The 18,233-nt window shown below is 38.6% G+C and overlaps 1 protein-coding gene across 8 annotated transcripts in view; it reads left to right on the top strand.

Moving 5' to 3' along the window:
• The window catches only part of LOC127958682 (rho guanine nucleotide exchange factor 15-like), a 120,836-nt gene extending 102,819 nt beyond the window's left edge, over positions 1 to 18,017 (top strand). For 2 of the 8 annotated variants that reach the window (XM_052557650.1, XM_052557642.1), the window contains 5 exons: positions 14,291 to 14,445; positions 16,495 to 16,728; positions 16,836 to 16,915; positions 17,323 to 17,427; positions 17,507 to 18,017. In XM_052557650.1, the coding sequence (XP_052413610.1) occupies positions 14,291 to 14,445; positions 16,495 to 16,728; positions 16,836 to 16,915; positions 17,323 to 17,427; positions 17,507 to 17,652 (720 nt within the window). In that variant the 3' untranslated portion in view covers positions 17,653 to 18,017. Of the gene's footprint in view, positions 1 to 8,050; positions 8,144 to 14,290; positions 14,446 to 16,494; positions 16,729 to 16,835; positions 16,916 to 17,322; positions 17,428 to 17,506 lie in introns of all 8 variants that reach the window. The other 6 variants (XM_052557648.1, XM_052557640.1, XM_052557643.1 and 3 more) reach the window with 5 other exon arrangements.
• Positions 18,018 to 18,233: the final 216 nt, after the last annotated feature.

Below are 18,233 nucleotides of genomic sequence, written 5' to 3'. Positions count from 1 at the left end.
CCTTGAACGCAACATCGCGGAACACAGCCTTAGCGTACTCGAGGCACAGACACACGAGATGCAGCGATCGTGACCATCAGATGGAGCCAGGAAGTGACCATATCCAGAAATTCACGAGTGGAAAGACATCTTTAAAAAGACGCCCTGTCACTCGTGGAGCTCTTTTAGAATTTGCTCTATTAGAATTGCTATTTTTCTAAGTAAACACTTAAGTGTTGAAGCACCCAGGAGGAGTTGCAGTTTGACCACAGAATGGGAAGCTGCAGCATGCTGAGATCAAGCAACAGCACTGGCAACCCGAGATCAAGAAACAGCACTGGCAACCCCAGCTGACGCGCCGTAACACCAACACTGCGTCAAAGGCTGTCTTGAAGACACTCGCTTTAGGAAGCTGAAAGGCTCAGCTCTGAAGTGAAAAGCTGTATGTGCGACTGCTTGCACTCTCCTTATATAACTATGCTGCGGGGAAGGGTACACAATGCAAATCTTGCACGCCAACATTCATTGGCTTGTTTTGTTAAAACTATAAGACATTTCGTCTCTCTAGCGAGATCCCAATTCATCGGTCACTGACATAATGTTGAATGTGACTGACTGAAAGGGAACGCAGTTTGCGTAGGGCACTAACTCCCAGGGGGGCACCATCACAATTGCGCCATTCCCCAATTCGTGACCGCTCACACCTCATGTTTGTGGCTGAATGCTCATAATTGATGGACATCTATGCCTGGTTAAAAGACATCAGCAATCCGGTGCAGAGAAAAGAAAATGGAAGAAAGTACAAAAAAAAGGCATAAATCTTTAAACATAAAACTGGCTTGACCTTGGACGTTCGATATTGGCAAATTTAGGGAGAATGTTACAGTCATAAAAACAACTGTATTGTGTTCATTAAGGTGTCAACTACAATGCATACCTTTTTTATATTTGTTTAAATAAATTGTAAATCATTTAGGTAAAGATGAGGCCTGTGTATCACTTTCACGCACATTTCTGTGAAGAAGTTTTTTTTTTTTTTAGCTGCTGATGTTAAAAACAAGTTTTAATGTCGGAAATAATTCCACCACCAGAAAAACATATGCCATGGTTTTAACAAGAAAAACACCAAAAATTATTGTTCTTTTGTAGCCATGGTAACTGCAAATTAACCATAGTTTTGTTACTTCTAAATAATAATTTACAAAGTATTTATAATGATTGGTTAATAACACTTAAAAAAAAGAAACATAATGTAGGCTAATGCAAAATAAATAATTTATGTACATAAAATGTTATTACAACTCCTTGCAAAGGGAGCCAAAGGGTACAGGAGGATCAAATCCTTGTTTAGGCTATTTGCCTAATTGTTGGCCTCCTTTTTGTCATAAATGACTCAGCCTCTATAATTTCTTCAGCAAAAAAACATGTGGACATCACAACCCTTACAAAAATTAACCATGGTTTTATCAAAGTAAAACTTCTTAATATTCTTTTGCATGATTTCTGAATGCTTGAAACTATAAAATAAATGAGTCATAAAGTTATAGCCATTGGTAAATGTCGAGAGCTACAATTGTAATTTGTAAATAATACAATTTATTCTTTTATTTATGTACTTTTTTATTTTATGATAATTCAATTTTTATCCCTATAGGAAGGTTTTGCTGTTGTTATTGTTTTTTCCATCATATTTGAGGAAGGGGGGCACAACAATACAATCCTGCTTAGGTCACCCATTAGGCCAGCAGCAGCCCTTCTCAGCCTTATGTTCCCTGCATCTTATGTTCCTTCCACCCTAACTCTATAAAGAAGTGATGACTATCAATCCACAAAAGCAATAGGCGTATATACTGTACATTTTACACAGTATTAGAAAAATGTAACACTATGTTATATTTAATATAATATTAATATTATGTATAATATAAATATAATATAAATGACTTTATAACCACAAAAATATGATGACTTCATGATGAATGTCAACTCCATCATTAGCCCGTCACCACCATCAGACAGAAAATATTTTGGTGGTAACATCTGATGGTTTTGACAAATTTGGCATTTCTTTCACAAAACAAAGGAAGCTCATGTAGTAGCTATTTTGTTTTCTCTGCTGATGTTAGATGCTAACAGAACCTGTCTCAGGAGAATCAAATGATCTGAAAATTTCAAATTATTTCCTCAGAAACTGGAAGATGATGTTGACATTATGTTGTGACACAGAAAACAGTAACATTAGGATTTGACATATTCTAAAACTATAAAAACTATCATAGCCTGTCTGACATTGATGCAGAGGCAAATTGTGGCAAGGGGTTTTTGTTAGAGATACAGTTGCCCCTGGTATACCCTGATTATAGGGAAGTCGTGGCCTGACGGTTAGCGGACTCGCAATCGAAAGGTTGTGAGTTCGAGCCTCGGGCCAGCAGGAATTGTAGGTGGGGGGAGTGCATGTAAAGTGCTCTCTCCACCTTCAATACCACGACTTAGGTGCCCTTGAGCAAGGCATCGAACCCACAACTGCTCCCCGGGCGCCGCAGCATAAATGGTTGCCTACTGTTCCGGGTGTGTGTTCACAGTGTGTGTGTGTGTGTGTGTGTTCACTGCTCTGTGTGTGTGCACTTCGGATGGGTTAAATGCAGAGCACAAATTCTGAGTATGGGTCACCATACTTGGCTGAATTTAACTTTCACTTCACTTCATTTTATTTATTTTTTTTACATTTAAAGGGACACTAAGTAGGAATTACTCCCATCTAGTGGTGAAATTGTATTTTGCATTCAAACTAATTTTGCTCTCCAGCGCCTCGCTTTTTCAAATGCACGTTGCATCTACGGTAGGCGATATGTACCAAAAAGCTTTGACGGGATGTCTTCTAATAGCACTTCGTCGAGTTTTCCTTCAGGTGAACAGGTGTGTTATTTCAAACAAACAGCAACATGACCATAAACAAACGAATGTTACAGTATGAATTACTGACTGTGGAAAACATGAAATATTGTAATTAGTAGTTAAGTCTTCTTTATTCGTTATATTTTCTGAATAATGTGCATTGTTAGATATATAAAAAATATTGTAATATAGATTGTAACACTGACTTACCTGTCGAGAAGAAAACTGGCCACTTCAGCGTCTCTTTTGAAATCTTTATCCAGCATTAGCTCTTTCCACCTAGACAAAGCTTCCCCGACATTAACTCTTGTTTTCTGTAATCTACGGTCACGTTTCCTTTTACGTTCTATTTTTGACTGTTTTGGCGACGATGTTTTCTTCTCCTGTGGCGCGGCATATGTATGGTCCATAATAAGAATGCAATCCAGACTTTTAAACTTGCCGGTGCAGTTTCAAGCGCCTCTCACTGCTCTGCACCTGCGTTTCTGGCTCTGACCGAAAACGCGTTGTGGAAACGCGTTGGCTTAGTACTTTTGTCCCTCTCTGCTATTATGGTTTTGCAAGACGGCGGAACTACATGGAAGCCTCCGTCGACCTACCCGTCCCATGTATATAAAGATAATAAATTCTTCATTTACGAGGATTAGTTTAAACATTGGCATAGGTATTTGTACACCATTGAGGGCATATTTATGAATAAAAATATTGATTTTAGATAATAAAATACCTAAAAAGTTACTTATTGTCCCTTTAAATGAATGTCTGACACAGTTTTCACAAAAATCTTTGACACAACCATGGAAACACGTCATTAAAAAATATTTGTGTTTTGATGAAACAAGCTCTTTTTTACCATTAAAAAAAAATGTATCCATTGTATAGCAATGATTAGAACCCTTCTCCGTGGACACACTGTTTTAGATGTTGTGAGAAGACAAAGTTTTGATATAATAATAATACAATTCAATTAAACACGATAATTGTGTCATACATTCTATTGTTAATCCTTCATAACGTTTACAATTGAAAATATTTTAATTTAATTTACAATTGCTGGACATTTTTTAAGAATCAGTGAAATCAGTGATCCTTTTAAAACATTTTTAAACATCCTTCAATGTTTTGACAACCTAAACTATCAGTGTCTTATCATAAAAGGTAAAATTGTTTGATATTTACTGCATGGATCTATCTATTAGTTGTGCCACACTATACAGTATACAACAGTGAAAGAATAAAGGAATAAAAAAAAAGATTGTCAGATTGCCCCCAACCCAGCAAATTGTATTCCTTAAATGTGTCTTCATTATATATATATATATATATATATATATATATATATATATATATATATATATATATATATATATTAGGGGTGTAACGATACGCGTATTCGTATTGAACCGTTCGGTACGAGGCTTTCGGTTCGGTACGCGTTATGTATGTATAACTGTTCGTTGGACTAATTAATTATATTTGAAAAAAAAAAAGAGAAATATAATGATATGCGTTCAACAAGGTAGCCCAATAACCCAAACGACGTAACAGGCAACACCCCTGACACTCCCGAAGAAGAAAAAAACACCAACTTATATGTTTATGTTAGGCTACTCAGTCAGGCGCTCGCTCACTCAGTACGTGCTGAAGGCTCGTTGCAAAATGGCCAATGCGTTTAACAGACCAGTAATAGAAGATCCTCCAATAACCAACAGGTCTGGTGTTTGGGTGCACTTTGGATTCCCTTTAAGCTATAATGGTGATGGCAAGAGAGTGGTGGATAAAAAAACAACGGTATGTCGCATCTACATGACAATAGGGTACACCAGCGGGAATAAAAAAAAAAAAGAAAAAAAACAAACACAGGAATACTTGAAACATGTCTACTCATTTACACCGACATCACCTTATAAAAAGGAGAAACATACATGCAACAAACTATCCCCGCAGCATTTAGACCGACATTTCCAACTGATTCAAACAGGGCAAAAGACATCACCATTTACGTTACATTTACATTATAGCCGTGGATATGAGACCTTACTATTTACCATTCATTCTGTCATCACCATTATAGCTTACAGGGAATCCAAAGTGCACTCAAATACCAGACCTGTTGGTTATTGGAGGATCTTCTATTTCTGGTCTGTTAAATGCATTAGACATTTTGCAACGAGCCTTCATCGGGTGCTGAGTGAGCGAGCGCCTTAGGGGCCGTTCACATATCGTGCCTAAAAACGCGTGGAAAACGCTAGGCGCATCTTTCTCCTCCTTTCCAAAGCACTCGGGCAAAAGCGCTCATGAGGCGTCTGTCTTTGCTAAGCAACAATGACGTGCTCTCTCCATGACGTGCCCTCTCCATGAAGACCCGGAAATTTCAGCAAAGGATAAATGGATGCGGTGTGGACGCGGAAATGGATTTGCAGCTCTAAAAATCGCTTGCAGTAGCTCTGCTACTAAATTTTTTTCAAAATTGCAATCCATATACAACTATGATCAGCTGTTCCTTCATCTTGGCTGAGCTTTCAACGTTGTTACGGGAAAGGATGAAGCTGATTGGTTAGTTCTTGTAACATGACCCATGGTGCGCTTGCGGCATTCTGAAAAGTTGAGATGTTTTTACATTTTGCTGTATCTAAAATGTACCGAACCGAACTGAACCGTGACATCAGTGTATGGTATTGAACCGTTACACCCCTAATATATATATATATATATATATATATATATATATATGGGCTGTCAAATGATATTTTTTTTTTATCAAATTAATCAGAATTTTCAGTGGATTAATCAGGATTAATCACTATTTGCAATTACACCTGAATCCTAACCATATTTTTTCTGAAATGCATACCAAAAGATAAAAAACAGGATATATAATTTTCATGTATTTATTCATCAATATGTGGTTATTTTTTCTGAATTTCAAAAGTTTAACATTTACTTGGATGAAATTTACCTAAGCACTATATCAAACCATTTAACTACAGATAGTGTAAGAGTTTTAGGTGAACCAGTGGTTAAATATAGCCACATATCTATGAAATTATGCATAGAGAAACTCGAAAGAATGAACTCAGAAACACAAACATGCGCCACCATCACATAAGCAGCACTCTGGGCACTCTTGTTTTTGGGAGGTGTTCATTTGCTCTGCCACAATACTTTACGATCGATATTTTCACGTTCTGAAGGCTTCAAGTGCCAGTAAAACCAAGTAAAAATGCATATGCTTTTCCAAACAGCTGTAATTTTCGCTACGTTGCATGAGAATTTTTGACAGCCCTAATCTATATATATATATATATATATATATATATATATATATATATATACAGTATTGTTCAAAATAATAGCAGTACAATGTGACTAACCAGAATAATCAAGGTTTTTAGTATATTTTTTATTGCTACGTGGCAAACAAGTTACCAGTAGGTTCAGTAGATTGTCAGAAAACAAACAAGACCCAGCATTCATGATATGCACGCTCTTAAGGCTGTGCAATTGGGCAATTAGTTGAAAGGGGTGTGTTCAAAAAAATAGCAGTGTCTACCTTTGACTGTACAAACTCAAAACTATTTTGTACAAACATTTTTTTTTTCTGGGATTTAGCAATCCTGTGAATCACTAAACTAATATTTAGTTGTATGACCACAGTTTTTTAAAACTGCTTGACATCTGTGTGGCATGGAGTCAACCAACTTGTGGCACCTCTCAGCTGTTATTCCACTCCATGATTCTTTAACAACATTCCACAATTCATTCACATTTCTTGGTTTTGCTTCAGAAACAGCATTTTTGATATCACCCCACAAGTTCTCAATTGGATTAAGGTCTGGAGATTGGGCTGGCCACTCCATAACATTAATTTTGTTGGTTTGGAACCGAGACTTTGCCCGTTTACTAGTGTGTTTTGGGTCATTGTCTTGTTGAAACAACCGTTTCAAGGGCATGTCCTCTTCAGCATAGGGCAACATGACCTCTTCAAGTATTTTAACATATGCAAACTGATCCATGATCCCTGGTATGCGATAAATAGGCCCAACACCATAGTAGGAGAAACATGCCCATATCATGATGCTTGCACCTCCATGCTTCACTGTCTTCACTGTGTACTGTGGCTTGAATTCAGAGTTTGGGGGTCGTCTCACAAACTGCCTGTGGCCCTTGGACCCAAAAAGAACAATTTTACTCTCATCAGTCCACAAAATGTTCCTCCATTTCTCTTTAGGCCAGTTGATGTGTTCTTTGGCAAATTGTAACCTCTTCTGCACATGCCATTTTTTTAACAGAGGGACTTTGTGGGGGATTCTTGAAAATAGATTAGCTTCACACAGACGTCTTCTAACTGTCACAGTACTTACAGGTAACTCCAGACTGTCTTTGATCATCCTGGAGGTGATCATTGGCTGAGCCTTTGCCATTCAGGTCATTCTTCTATCCATTTTGATGGTTGTCTTCCGTTTTCTTCCACGTCTCTCTGGTTTTGCTCTCCATTTTAAGGCATTGGAGATCATTTTAGCTGAACAGCCTATCATTTTTTGCACCTCTTTATAGGTTTTCCCCTCTCTAATCAACTTTTTAATCAAAGTACGCTGTTCTTCTGAACAATGTCTTGAACGACCCATTTTCCTCAGCTTTCAAATGCATGTTCAACAAGTGTTGGCTTCATCCTTAAATAGGGGCCACCTGATTCACACCTGTTTCTTCACAAAATTGATGACCTCAGTGATTGAATGCCACACTGCTATTTTTTTGAACACACCCCTTTCAACTAATTCAACTAATTGCCCAATTGCACAGCCTTAAGAGCGTGCATATCATGAATGCTGGGTCTCATTTGTTTTCTGAGAATCTACTGAACATACTGGTAACTTGTTTGCCACGTAACAATAAAAAAATATACAAAAAACCTTGATTATTCTGGTTAGTCACATTGTACTGCTATTATTTTGAACAATACTGTATATAATGAAACATATGTGTCATGTTGTTAATTTCATAACAGCTTCAAATAATGCCTATTGACATACCTGTATTAATATAACTATAAAATGGGCACAAAATCTATACCACCTTTCTACTATGATTCATAAATGTTAAATATCTCCATTTGTGTTTATTCTGTCCTTCATATCCAGCTTTGATTTTCACTTGACATTATTCTTAATTTTAGCTAATCATGCAGGCAAACACACAGGTGGGGCAGATGAAACAGATGGAGGAGCTCATTCAGATCTCTAACAAGCTGGAGTTTGACAAGCTCAAGGTCTGTTAATGCATTACTGAACTAAATGAAAAATACTCATAAATTAGAGTTTTCACCAAAGGTATAGCCGAATGCCATAGATATATACAGGTGCCTCTCAGTCAAGTCAAGTCAAGTCACCTTTATTTATATAGCGCTTTAAACAAAATACATTGCGTCAAAGCAACTGAACAACATTAGGAAAACAGTGTGTCAATAATGCAAAATGATAGTTAAAGGCAGTTCATCATTGAATTCAGTGATGTCATCTCTGTTCAGTTTAAATAGTGTCTGTGCATTTATTTGCAATCAAGTCAACGATATCGCGGTAGATGAAGTAACTTCAACTAAGCAAGCCAGAGGTGACAGCGGCAAGGAACCGAAACTCCATCGGTGACAGAATGGAGAAAAAAACCTTGGGAGAAACCAGGCTCAGTTGGGGGACCAGTTCTCATCTGACCAGACGAAACCAGTAGTTCAATTCCAGGCTGCAGCAAAGTCAGATTGTGCAGAAGAATCATCCGTTTCCTGTGGTCTTGTCCTGGTGGTCCTCTGAGATAAGGTCTTTACAGGGGATCTGTATCTGGGGCTCTAGTTGTCCTGGTCTCGGCTGTCTTTCAGGGCAGTAGAGGTCCTTTCTAGGTGCTGATCCACCATCTGGTCTGGATACGTACTGGATCCGGGTTACTGCAGTTACCCTCTGATCTGGATAAAGACTGGATCTGGTGGCTACGATGACCTCGAAATAAGAGAGAAACAGACAAATATTAGCGTAGATGCCATTCTTCTAATGATGTAGCAAGTACATAGGGTGTTATGTGAAGTGTTCCCAGTTCAGGTTTACCTAATTAATGCAGCCCAAAAATATTTTAACGGATTTGGATATTAAAAGCATATTAGTATGGTATGTGTAAGCCAGGTTAAAGAGAAGGGTCTTTAATCTAGATTTAAATTGCAAGAGTGGTTCAGCCTCCCGAACAATGTTAGGTAGGTTATTCCAGAGTTTAGGCGCCAAACAGGAAAAGGATCTGCCGCCTGCAGTTGATTTTGATATTCTAGGTATTATCAAATTGCCTGAGTTTTGAGAATGTAGAGGACGTAGAGGATTATAATGTAAAAGGAGCTCATTCAAATACTGAGGTGCTAAACCATTCAGGGCTTTATAAGTAATAAGCAATATTTTAAAATCTATACAATGTTTGATAGGGAGCCAGTGCAGTGTTGACAGGACCGGGCTAATATGGTCAAACTCTTGCTGCTGCATTTTGGTCTAGCTGTAGTTTGTTTACTAAGCGTGCAGAACAACCACCCAATAAAGCATTACAATAATCTAACCTTGAGGTCATAAATGCATGGATTAACATTTCTGCATTTGACATTGAGAGCATAGGCCGTAATTTAGATATATTTTTGAGATGGAAAAATTCAGTTCAGAAACTTGGCTTTCTAAGGAAAGATTGCGATCAAATAGCACACCTAGGTTCCTAACTGATGACGAAGAATTGACAGAGCAACTATCAAGTCTCAGTAAATTAAAATGTTATGGAAAAGTTTATTTATTTCAGTAATTCAACCCAAATAGTGAAACTTGTGTATTAAATAAATTAAATGCACACAGACTGAAGTAGTTTAAGTGTTTGGTTCTTTTAATTATGATGATTTTGGCTCACATTTAACAAAAACCCACCAATTCACAATCTCAATAAAATTATAATATGGTGGCAAGTCAGTCATCTAATCAACTCAAAACACTTTCAAAGGTTTCCTGAGCCCTCAAAATGGTCTCTCAGTTTGGTTCACTAGGCAATACAATCATGGGGAAGACTGCTGATCTGACAGTTGTCCAGAAGACAATCATTGACACCCTTCACAAGGAGGGTAAGCCACAAACATTCATTGCCAAAGTTGCTGGCTGTTCACAGAGTGTTGTATCCAAGCATGTTAACAGAAAGTTAAGTGAAAGGAAAAAGTGTGGAAGAAAAAGATGCACAACCAACCGAGAGAACCGCAGCATTATGAGGACTGTCAACCAAAATCGATTCAAGAAGTTCAGTGAACTTCACAAGGAATGGACTCATCTACCACACACAGACGTGTCAAGGAATTTGGTGAACCACAGACAATATTAAAAGGCATCTTACCTGGGCTAAGGAGAAGAAGAAGAACTGACCTATTGCCCAGTGGTCCAAAGTCCTCTTTTCAGATGAAAGCAAGTTTTGTATTTCATTTGGAAACCAAGGTCCTAGAGTCTGGAGGAAGTGCCACAAACTGATCACCTCCATGCCACGCCAAACTGAGGCAGTAATTAAAGCAAAAGGAGCCTGTAAGTTCCAGGCACTCAGCCCAAGGAAGGTATTGTCATGACCGGGATACAGGAATACACAGAGAGATCCACGTGCAGGTATGTTGTTTATTAAGGGGTAATCCAAAGGGGTAAACAGTCCAGGCAGGGTCACAACCAGAGTATCCAATAAACATGAAAACAGACAAGAACACATGGCAAGAGCAAGAGCAAGACTATGGATTAACTTTAAACATAAGACAAGGACCCCGTGACACATACTCAGACAGACTGGGTAGAAATACACAGAAGGTACTGAGGGAACTGGAGACAGGTGGGGAATAGTCAATTAACCCAAACAAGGAGGAAGGTGACCAAATAAGGGAACAGACAGTTCATAAAGTTACAGACACCATGGGAAAGTAGGGCATCTAGTGCGAACCCAGGGAACACAACCCAGACACTATGACAGTACCCCCCCCTCTACGGAGCGGCTCCCAGACGCTCCACGACAAGACACCAAACAGAGACCAGGAGGGAGGCGGACAGGTGGAGGCTCAGGGGGAAGGACGGAGGGCCAGACTAACAGAGAGGAACAGGGACAGGAGAAACAAAAAGCAAAAAACAACATGAAGCCCCCCAGGGCGGAGCAGAAGACCACCACGTCCTTGTGGTCGAGGCCAGAGTCCTCCAGGGCAGAGTGGAAGACCACCACAACCGTGTGGTCAGGGCGGAAGCCCCCCTGGGCGGAGCAGAAGACCACCACACCCCTTTGGTCAAGGCGGAAACCTTCCAGGGCAGAGCAGAAGACCACCACAATCGTGTGGTCAAGGCGCAAGCCCTCCAGGGCGGAGCAGAAGACCACCACAACCGTGTGGTCAGGGCGAACGCTCCCCAGGGCGGAGCAAAAGACCACTACAACCGTGTGGTCCGACCAACGGGAGGACGACAATCTGGCAATCCCATGGTGTACATACTGGACTCCAGAAGATCGGTGCTGACCCGACACTGCTCATGAAGATTCTTGGTGACTTGCATTTGTACATGAAGATCATTGGTGACTTGTATTTGCTCATGAAGATCAATGGTGACTTACCTTTGTTCATGAAGATCAGTGGTGACTTGCCTTTGTTCATGAAGATCACCATTGACTTGACTCTGTCCTTGAAGATCACCAGTGACTTGACTCTGTCCTTGAAGATCACCAGTGACTTGACACAGTCCTTGAAGATCAATGGTGAATAGCCTTGACTCTGGAAAGTCCATGGTACCTAGCCCTGTCTCTGGAAAGTCCATGGTACCTAGCCCTGTCTCTGGAGGGTCAGCGGTGACTAGCCCTGGCTCTGGAGGGTCAGCGGTGACTAGCCCTGGCTCTGGAAGGTCAGCGGTGACTAGCCCTGACTCTGGAAGGTCAGCGGTGACTAGCCCTGACTCTGGAAGGTCAGCGGTGACTAGCCCTGACTCTGGAAGGTCCGCGGTGACTAGCCCTGACTCTGGAAGGTCCGCGGTGACTAGCCCTGACTCTGGAAGGTTATCAGTGACTAGCCCTGATTTTGGAAGGTCCACGAACACCTGACTCGACACTGGAGGGTCCACTGGAACCTGACTCGACACGGGAGGGTCCACTGGAACCTGACTCGACACTGGAGGGTCCACTGGAACCTGACTCGACACTGGAGGGTCCACTGGAACCTGACTCGACTCTGGAGGGTCCACTGGAACCTGACTCGAGACGGGTGGCAATCTTGTGCTGTGGTGCTGGGCTGGCGACCATCTTGTGCTGTGGCGCTGGACCGCTGGCCAATTTGGAGGAATTATATCCCATGCCCTCAGCCAAGGACCAGAACACCTGTGCCATGGCACCCACCTCATTGCCCTCTTGGCGGAGAGCTGTCAGCTTCAAATACTTAGCTCTCCACTTCACCATCCTGGCTGGGGAACGGGAAACATCAAACGACATACCGCTGGATCTTGCTGTGACGGAGTCCTTCTGTCACGACCGGGACACAGGAATACACAGAGAGATCCACGTGCAGGTATGTCGTTTATTAAGGGGTAATCCAAAGGGGTAAACAGTCCAGGCAGGGTCAAAACCAGAGTATCCAATAAACACGAAAACAGACAAGAACACACAGCAAGCGCAAGACTACGGATTAACTTTAAACATTAGACAAGGACTCCATGACACATACTCAGACAGACCGGGGTATAAATACACAGAAGGTAATGAGGGAACTGGAGACAGGTGGGGAATGATCAATTAACCCAAACAAGGAGGAAGGCGACCAAATAAGGGAACAGACAGTTCATAAAGTGACAAACACCGTGGGAAAGGATGACATCTAGTGGGAACCCAGGGAACACAACCCAGACACTGTGACAGGTATCCAGTGCTGGATGAAGCTTTCCTACGTGTTTGGTCTTTCAGCAAATAGAGTTATTCAATTTAGGTTAAACTCAAATCTGACTCCATTTTATTATTTAATCTGACTCCATTTTAGTATGACCTTGAATTTAGGTTGAAATGTAAATTGGTTTTATGCCTCTTTAATTAGTATTCTTCTGACATTTGATTATTATAGTTAACTCTTTACTTTTATATTAACTCGTTCATTCAGATGCTCATGTTGCCAACAAGGATACAACGTAATCTACTAGTCAATAATTAGAGTAAAACTGAATAAAATCAAATGTAAAAATTTATTAGCTGATCCTTTTGCTGCAAACCTTTAAATACCTCAGACCAAAAACAAACATTCCCGGAGATGAAGACAGAAACTAACAATTGGAATTTGATTAGGTCATGTTTGTTTGTAGTTAGTGTTCTAGTGTTTAGAGTTTGTTTATCGTGTCAACCCAGTCCTGTTAAGTTTTTTAGTCTTTGCCCTAGTCGTTGTTTTCCCACTCATGGGTTTTGTTTTCCCCTTTTGTCTTTAATAAACCCTCTGTGTAGTGATTCCTGTCTGCGTATGAGTTCCTCCCTTACCCTCCACATAACATTATCTTTTAATCTACTTTTCTAGGGTTGAGTCCATTGTACCAGTCGCCCTGAGACAATTCAAATGACACCAAATATGACTGTAAATATCACTTGTATTAATGCAGAATATTATACTATTGGCAATTCTGAGTGAAACTAAGTGGAGTGTGATAGTGAGGTGTGAACTACTAGGCATGGTGCGTCTTTGATGGCACTGTTACTCATGATGGAGGGTGTTCAAGAGAGTGTTCAAATGTTAATTATCAGTCCTTTGTTTTCTTCGGGAGAAGTCATCCCTCAGTCCAGATGGTCCGGCTCCAGTCTTACAAGCCCCTACCAAGTATTGAGTACATGTACAGGTATAACATACTTTCCAGAAGGCCATCAGTTCACTAAAAAAAATTATTTTACTGGTCTTATGAAGAATTCTAATTTGTTGAGATAGTGAATTGGTGGGTTTTTGTTAAATGTAAGCCAATATCATCACAATTAAAAGAACCAAATACTTAAACTACTTCAGTCTAGGCACTGAATTTATTTAATACACAAGTTTCACAATTTGAGTTGAATTACTGAAATAAATGAACTGTTCCACGACATTCTATTTCATTGAGATGCACCTGTGGTAATACTCTGACCTTAAAATGTTTAACGTGACAATTTAAGTATCACTATAGGATCCATATAATAACTCAGATTGTGCTGCTTAAAAGAACCATCAAAAATCATTGTTCTATTTGCATCAACACATTTAGTTGTAATGTTCACTTTTGGGTTAACTATTTAATCATACATCACCTGTAACTGGTTTTCATATCGTGCGTGGCTGATCAGTTTATATTATTTCAATATGCAAACAAAAAATTTAATTCTGTTTTTGGCTATTTGTGTTTCTTGATTTCTACAGGCAATCCCAATTGTTTCTAAAACACGCTGTCTAGATAAACAGGGAGAACTCCAAGAGCTATGTAAAAGAGGGTCTCTCTTCAGCATCCGCAACAAATGTACCCCTGTGTATATGTTCCTCTTCAATGACCTTCTCATTCTCACCATGAAGAAAAGGTTAGAGGAATGTGATTATTGAGATAAATCTTCAAAATGAGAGAAAAAAAATCTTAGTAGACATGACATATTTTTGTAGGCAAACCTGGAACTTAATATCAAGCTGGGACCCATCAACAAAATATCAATAGGATATATTTTTCCCATTGAATTTTTAAAATCTCTGTGACCAGTAAACGTTATAATTCTTATACCTTATTTTCATCATGATAATCTTTTAAAAAAAGTTTTTTTTTAATTTTAAATCCTAAATGCCATCACCAGACATAAAAAGATAAAAAAATAGCAACAACAAATACTGTGGCGTTCTAGTGAGTTGAGTGAATCTTCTGATTCATGTGGGTCCGTGTATCTTTTGGTCATTCGATTTTCTATTTAAAAATAAATAAAGATAAATGAGAAACGATTTGATTTTCGTTTTTTCGTTTTTTTTTAAGAAACGGAAAACGAAAATTTAGCTCGATTTTTCGTATTTTTGTTTGAGGGTAAAAAATCAGATTATGGTTTAATATTTGTTTGAATGTGTGGGCGGCGCTGAAACGCCCCTTTCATCCCTTCTGTACTGCACCGACAAGCGGCACCCGTGTGCAGTTCATTTTCACCAGGAGAGAAGCAGCATACAGCAGAGTTTATTAATCCTGCCAATTCTTTGCTAGTGGTGCTTGCAAGATAAAATAATAATAATAATAATAATAATAATAATAATAATAATAATAATTAATTAAATTAATAATAAAATAAAAAAAAAAATATTATGTTTTTCCGGCTGCTATAGTTATTGACAAAGCAGACTTGACAACTTTATTCATAAAACACCATTTGCATTTTACTTTAGCCTGTGATCTACAACAACATGGAATAAAATATAGGCCTACTACAAATTTTTTGCCTACTTATTTTATTCTAGGCCATTCATAAAAAAAAATTAAATGGGAAAAATCCAACCCCACATTTATAATAAAATTTATATTAATATAAGTTAAGTTTTCCCCATAATTAGTCTACTTTAAATGTTTTAATTATATGCTATAGGCTACTTAGAATTATGAACTGAATTCACGAATTCTGTAGATGACTGTATGAATATAGTGACGGTGTGACATCGTTACAGATAATGAGTTCAGACGGGAAACACTGCACCTTTGGTTTCATTTGAATTACATAGGCCTAAATATAAAATTATTATTATTATTATTCTATTTAAATGGCTTATTTTAAAAGTAGACGTGTCCAGTAAGACATGGTTCGTCTGATGCATGAGCCTGGTTCATTTCTGACGTTTCAGAAAGAAGTTAATGTAGACCGAGATGACAGAAAGCAAATCCTGTTGAGTTTTGATGTTATTTAGGGTGTCTTACGACCCAAACTGATGGAGCTGAAGCTCTTTCCTCTTGTTATCGGGATGGAAGCTGTGGATCGGGATCCGCCGATCGGAGAAGTGCAGCAGACTACACTCTACAAGATAAAGTTTCAGTTGCTGTTGTTTGTATAGCAAATGAAAACATGTTAGGCTGTGAGGTTTTTCTTAAATAGGCATAGAATAAAATTAGTAGGCAAAAAATCTGCACATATTTGTCATTGTAGATCTTACAGTAAAATTCTAATGTCATTGAATAAATTAATTTCTGTTTGGTCAAAAAAAAAAAAAAAAAAAAAAAAAAAAAAAATATATATATATATATATATATATATATATATATATATATATATATATATATATATATATATATATATATATATATATATAAAAAGCTTGCAAGCACCACTAGCAAAGAATTGGCAGGATTAATAAACTCTGCTGTATGCCGCTTCTCTCCTGATGAAAATGAACTGCACACGGTTGCCGCTTGTCGGTGCAGTACAGAAGGGATGAAAGGGGCGTTTCAGCGCCGCCCACACATTCAAAAAAAAATTAAAGCATAATCTGATTTTTTACCCACAAACAAAAATACGAAAAATCCAGCTAAATTTTTGTTTTCCGTTTCATAAACAAAACGAAAAAACGAAAATCAAACTGTTTCTTATTTATCTTTATTTATTTTTAAATAGAAAATTGAATGACCAAAAGATACACGGACCCATGTGTTGTCCTTTCATGCCTCCCTCTCCTCTCAGTGGCTCTCCAGACCGCTTTGTGGTGATTGATCATGCGCATCGGTCTCTGGTTCAAGTACAGGCCACAGAAAACAATCTTTGGCCACACTTGGATCACTGTTTCTGTTTGACCCTACTGGAAAACCATCGGGGGAACACATGTGAACACTTGCTCAAGGCTAATACAGAGTAAGATGCATGTAGCTCAGTTTTATTCATACTAGTCTATAACTAGCAATAACTGACATTTTACATTTTTATCATTCAAACCTCTCTCACTCTCACCCTCTCCCCAGGTCAGACATGCATAGGTGGATGGCTGCTTTCCCGTCGATTAAAGCAGCCCTCGGGGAGGACAAGATTTATGAGGACTGGGGTGAGCTTTCAATTCAATACCTCACAGACACTGTGGGAAACATCACACAATGCAGTAGCACTGTCTTTTAATGGAATACTCTCCCAAAAATAAAATAAGATCAAGTTTACTATCTCAAAGGAAATTTGTATTGGACACACACAACACAATATCTGCTGTTTTATAAAAATAACATACTAAAATAAAATCATTGGTCCTGTACTTCCCTTCATGCTATTGTGTATATATGCCCAAATATTTAAATTTTTCCATGTCACACAAAAGGACTTCTTTAGCGAACAGTTGATTTCCATACAATGAAAGTGAATGTTGACCAGTTGCTGTCAAACTCTGAAAATGGGTCTGTGATATCACTTAGAGGAAGCTTCTGAAATGATATTGTGTGTGTGTGTGTGTGTGTCAATCAGACTGTCCCCAAGTGCAGTGTGTCAGTCAGTATGTAGCAAAACAGGCAGACGAGCTAAGCTTGGAGCCATCTGATGTCATCAATGTGCTGCGCAAAACCAGTGAAGGTACAGTTAAAATCAAATCTTTTTTTTTTTTTTTTTTTTATTCTCGAAAATAAAATTGATTTCCATTTCACTTGTCAAGGTTGGTATGAAGGCATGCGTCTCTCTGATGGAAAGAAAGGCTGGTTTCCAGCAAAGAATACATCAGAAGTAACCACTGATCACCAGAGACGACGGAATGTGAGGGAGAAGTACCAAATCGTACAAGCAACCAGTCAAAACACTTAAAGTTGACTCCAATATACTTTCTGCCCATCCCATTCGCCCTCACTTCTCAATAGCTTCCTGTCACTCACAAACACAAAGACACTATGAAGTTGTCTGGCACAAACACTCATTTCCTATTGAAGCAGGAAGCTGGGACTAATTAGTATCATTATTTTTGAATATAAAGAACATCAAGAAGTTCAAAAGGTTAAAAATGTTCAAAAGGAAGCTTGGATTGTGAAAAATAAATTTTATTAGATGTGGTGTTGTCATAACTTTACTGACACCTATCGCATCGAATAGAGCAGAACACAATTTGTTTTTGATGATAAATGCCTATGTAGAACACCTTCTTCACAGGTGACACAATAAAATGTTTACTAATATGTGTATTATTATTATTTTTTTTTTAAAGGGGTAGATTTGCATTAGTAAATACTGATTGCACATTCAATTCTTTCTCAAAAGTATAAACAATTACCTTTAGGAGTGTCATCCTCCAACTGGCAATCTGTGCATTTTATGATCTGTAAGAGTATATTGAATGTAGAAATGAATGCATTAATTAAGCATGGCTGTATGTAAAGTTATATTAATCTCAA

This window comes from Carassius gibelio, chromosome B5 (genome assembly GCF_023724105.1).
Source record: "Carassius gibelio isolate Cgi1373 ecotype wild population from Czech Republic chromosome B5, carGib1.2-hapl.c, whole genome shotgun sequence".
NCBI classification, from domain to species: Eukaryota; Metazoa; Chordata; class Actinopteri; order Cypriniformes; family Cyprinidae; genus Carassius; species Carassius gibelio.
Note: the sequence above shows the minus strand (reverse complement) of the source record. Positions and strands in the feature narration are given on the sequence as shown.